This window comes from Macrobrachium nipponense, chromosome 37 (genome assembly GCF_015104395.2).
Source record: "Macrobrachium nipponense isolate FS-2020 chromosome 37, ASM1510439v2, whole genome shotgun sequence".
NCBI classification, from domain to species: Eukaryota; Metazoa; Arthropoda; class Malacostraca; order Decapoda; family Palaemonidae; genus Macrobrachium; species Macrobrachium nipponense.
The window spans coordinates 56,860,367-56,864,353 of NC_061097.1; the positions used below are offsets into that span (position 1 = coordinate 56,860,367).

A 3,987-nucleotide genomic window follows, 5' to 3' on the forward strand; every position below is an offset into this window, starting at 1 on the left:
GTCTTTGTATTTTATTTTATTCACAGACTGATGATGCACACAGTTGTGCGAAACGTATCATATGTAATAAACTTGGCCTTTTAAATCTGGTATCATGGACTCCTTCTGGACCACTATATATATATATATATATATATATATATATATATATATATATATATATATATATATATATATATATATAGTATATATTATATATACATATATGCGTGTGTGTGTGTTTGTGTGGGTGAGAAAGGCTGTTTCTTCGTTTATCTGGAAATGTTTTTGTGTTGGAATATTTTTGTCCATAATAATAATAATAATAATAATAATAATAATAATAAGAATAATAATGATAATGATCATGATAGATCAATGATCATAATGATAATGATCATAATGATAATGATCATAATGATAACGATCATAATGATAATGATCATAATGATAACGATCATAATGATAATGATCATAATGATAATAGTATATAATGATAATATTCATAATGATACGATCATTAATGATAAGATCATAATGATTAATAGTAAATAAATAATAATAATAAAAATTGTGTCGTGTTAATGATAATGACAAAAGTAAAGTGTTTGCTTGTGTATAAGTGTTGCTTGTGTATGTATGTATGGATGGATGGATGAATGCATATATATATATATTATATATAATATATATATATATATATATATATATATATATATATATATTTTTTTTTTATTATGTGGCCTTTGCCGATCAGAGTTGATCTCACCCATGGGGCATCCTTGCCAACGGAGCTTCATAGGACAGGGGTTTTAGTTTTACCATGGGTGGGCCCTTCCCCTTCCTCAGCTCAGTCAGCTAGCCAAGTAGATAGAATCCTCAGCCATATGACCCCAGATCATGTGACGCCTGCCAGCCTGTGAAGAACTTCCAGATCAATTCGCTGCCATCGATGGAAAACAGATTTCTTGACAGTCCAAAATCCAGGCAATGCTCTGCTCACTGTTGATGAAATTCACTCCTTTGCTACAGACTGGAAGCTTCCAATCTCTAGATTGTACGACGTTGGAATGCAGCGACTCCTGACGGTGTCCTTCGAGCTCTAAGTCCCTCTGCCACACTGGGATCAAATATTTTGCATATGTAATAGGCATTGAACTTACGGGTTTTTACGCCGCGCCAGAGGTTGCCACTGTAGTATATGAAAGTATTTGATCCATTATGCATTGCATAACAAATATTTTGCATATATGAAAGGCATTGAACTTACGGGTTTTTACGTCGCGCCAGAGGTTGCCACAGTAGTATATGCAAGTATTTGAGCCATTATGCATTGCATAAAAAATATTTTGCATATATGAAAGGCATTGAACTTACGGGTTTTTACGCCGCGCCAGAGGTTGCCACAGTAGTATATGCAAGTATTTGAGCCATTATGCATTGCATAACCCATGTTTTGCATATATAAAAGGCATTGAACTTACGGGTTTTTACGCCGCGCCAGAGGTTGCCACAGTATTATATGCAAAAATGGGATTCAATTTGCAATGCACAGCCCAATTCACATATGAAGCAGTTGGCATGAAACTTACGGGTTCTTACGCCGCGCCAGTGGTTGCCTTCCACCCATATGTGATTGAACATTGATACCCCTGAGGGCATCTTGTGGCAAGAGGAGGGGTGCTCGACGGGCCCAGCAGCCGCTGTAGTCTCTCCATCGCGCAGAGATGCTTCCACAACTTAATCCAGGAGTGAATTCCATCACAAAACTGAGCAGCCTCTTCGTCCCAACTTCGAAGAGGTCCTCCTGTGTTCTTCCTTCAGCAGGCAAACTACGTCTTCCTAAAAGTGCCTGGTTCTTAAGTGACGTAGTTGCCCTTGTAGAGATTTCTTACCATTGCAGCATCTCGCTCCAGTCTTCGAAGGTTAGCTGCAGATTCTATCCTCAGCCTCTGATGTATTTGGTCTCTATTTAGAGGCTTAGTAACTGAAGGAAGTTTAACCGGGGCTTTTGAGTGTCTCCTGTTGGCAGTTGAAAGTCGTTGTGACGCTCTGATCTGGTGAATCCCTTCTTCGATGTCGTCCATTTGTCTGTAGAGGGCTTTGCAGTTGACCTTGGGCTTCCTCAGACATCGAGGTTTATCCTGGGACCTTTCCTTTCCAACTTTCTTCTCTGTTCCAGGCTGTTTTTTCGGCGCCATTTTGGTCACAGTCTTCTCTTTATAGAAGGTGTCCTTTACCTTGCTAATCATATCAAGCCCTTTCATATCCAAGGATCTGATTTTCGTATCCTGGGCCAAGGCCTCTTCTTGGAGTTTTTCAAGTTCCAAGATGGCCTCCATCTTTTCAAACTCCATCGTCTCTAGTTCCTCCTTCATCTCAGCAAGCTTGAATTCCAGCTGGACTGTCCTCCTCGTCATTTCATTGATTTTCCCATTGGCCCTTTGGGCTACAATACTTTCGGTCCCTTTCATCGAGCTGAGGACCTCCTTTTGCTTCAGAGAGAGCTCATTTTCAAGGTGCAGGATCTCTCTGTCCCTCTGGAGGTTGTGTGCTTTAACATCCTCCAACTCCCTCTTTTTGTCAGCTAATTCTTTCCTGCATAGTTCGATCTGCTTCAAATTTTCTTGGGCCAACTTTTTCTCAACGGTGAGGACTTCCAATTGATCCTCCAAACAGTTTATCTGGAAGCTCTGGTCCTCTGTTTCCTTCTGCAGACTTTCAATGCTAATCTGCTTCTTCCTGTTCTCTTCTCTCAATTTCTTCAGGTCTTCATTTTTCTTGCCTAGTTCATTTTTCAATTCTAATCTACTGTTTTCCTTCTGCTGCAGATCTCGACGCAACGTCTCCTTTTCCATGTCGAGAACTGCGACCGTGTTTTCCAAAATGATGAGGGAGGAGTTTTTGTCCTCATTCTCTCTTCTAAGCTTCTCTGTCTCCTGCGCCTTGAGAGCTATCTCTCTTTTGAGCTCTTCTATTTCGGCTGGCATTGAGAGGAGTTGCCTATCCTTCTCATGATTGAGTCGTTCCAGGTCTGTAATATTTTGTTCCAGCTTTGTTCCTTCTTCAGTCAGGCCCTCTACCTTTTTCCTTAGTTCGTCTACTATTCGAACTTTCTCTTCGAGGTCTTTCTCAAGCGTCGAGATTATTTCATTTATCTGGATTGCTCCCTGGGTCTTCTGGCTGGGCAAATGCGGTGTCTCTATACAAGCTGAACTAGAGACATCTTCAGAAACCGAAATTTCGTCTTCTTCACAGTCTTGCTCATCGTCATTCATATCGACTTGCATATCGTCATTCATATCGTCTTGCACATCGTCATTCATATCGTCGTCCATACCATTATCCAATTGTTTGTCCTCTTCAGTTATGGCCAGCGACGGACAGTTGTCCAGAGCCATAAAATCAGTGAAGAAACGGACAATGCCCATGCAGAATCCAAGAAGTATGAATACTTCAATGGACAGCACAACAAGATTGATATAGACAGCTTTCTCGCGGTGGAATCCAGCCGCGAAGGCAAAGCACTGGGTAAGCACGAACGATAACAAACTTAGAAACATCTTAGCTTGATGCAGATCAACTCCCTTTGCTTTAACCCTCGATTTCAAAACCGACACAGGCGAGTGACGCCTCAGGATTCCCAGGAGCCATTGTGGTCTCCGCCGAAGCTGCTTCTGTCCCCTGTCTTCGGAGAAGCTTCAGGATTCCCTGGAGAGCTGTTTACGTCTAGTGAGAGGGAATATTCAGAACAATTAGAGTTCCGGAATCCTGACACAGTCACTGGACATAACCAACTCTCCAGGGAATCCTCAAGAATCCCCCGATGAAAGGAGACAGAAGCAGCTTCGGCGAAGACCACAATATCATCAGAGTCAACAGAGAAACACATAGAGAGAGAGAGAGAGAGAGAGAGAGAGAGAGAGAGAGAGAGAGAAACAACTCGGGGGACTAAAATAGAACAAGATTCATCCCTGCATACAGTTTGGAATCATAACATTGGACAAG

At 41.2% G+C, this 3,987-nt stretch overlaps 1 protein-coding gene across 1 annotated transcript; it reads right to left on the bottom strand.

Annotated features, from left to right (window-relative positions):
- Positions 1 to 1,838: 1,838 nt before the first annotated feature.
- Positions 1,839 to 3,542, bottom strand: LOC135209393 (golgin subfamily A member 6-like protein 1). Its single transcript, XM_064242087.1, has one exon. It carries the CDS (start codon positions 3,540 to 3,542, stop codon positions 1,839 to 1,841), a length of 1,704 nt encoding a protein of 567 aa, XP_064098157.1.
- Positions 3,543 to 3,987: the final 445 nt, after the last annotated feature.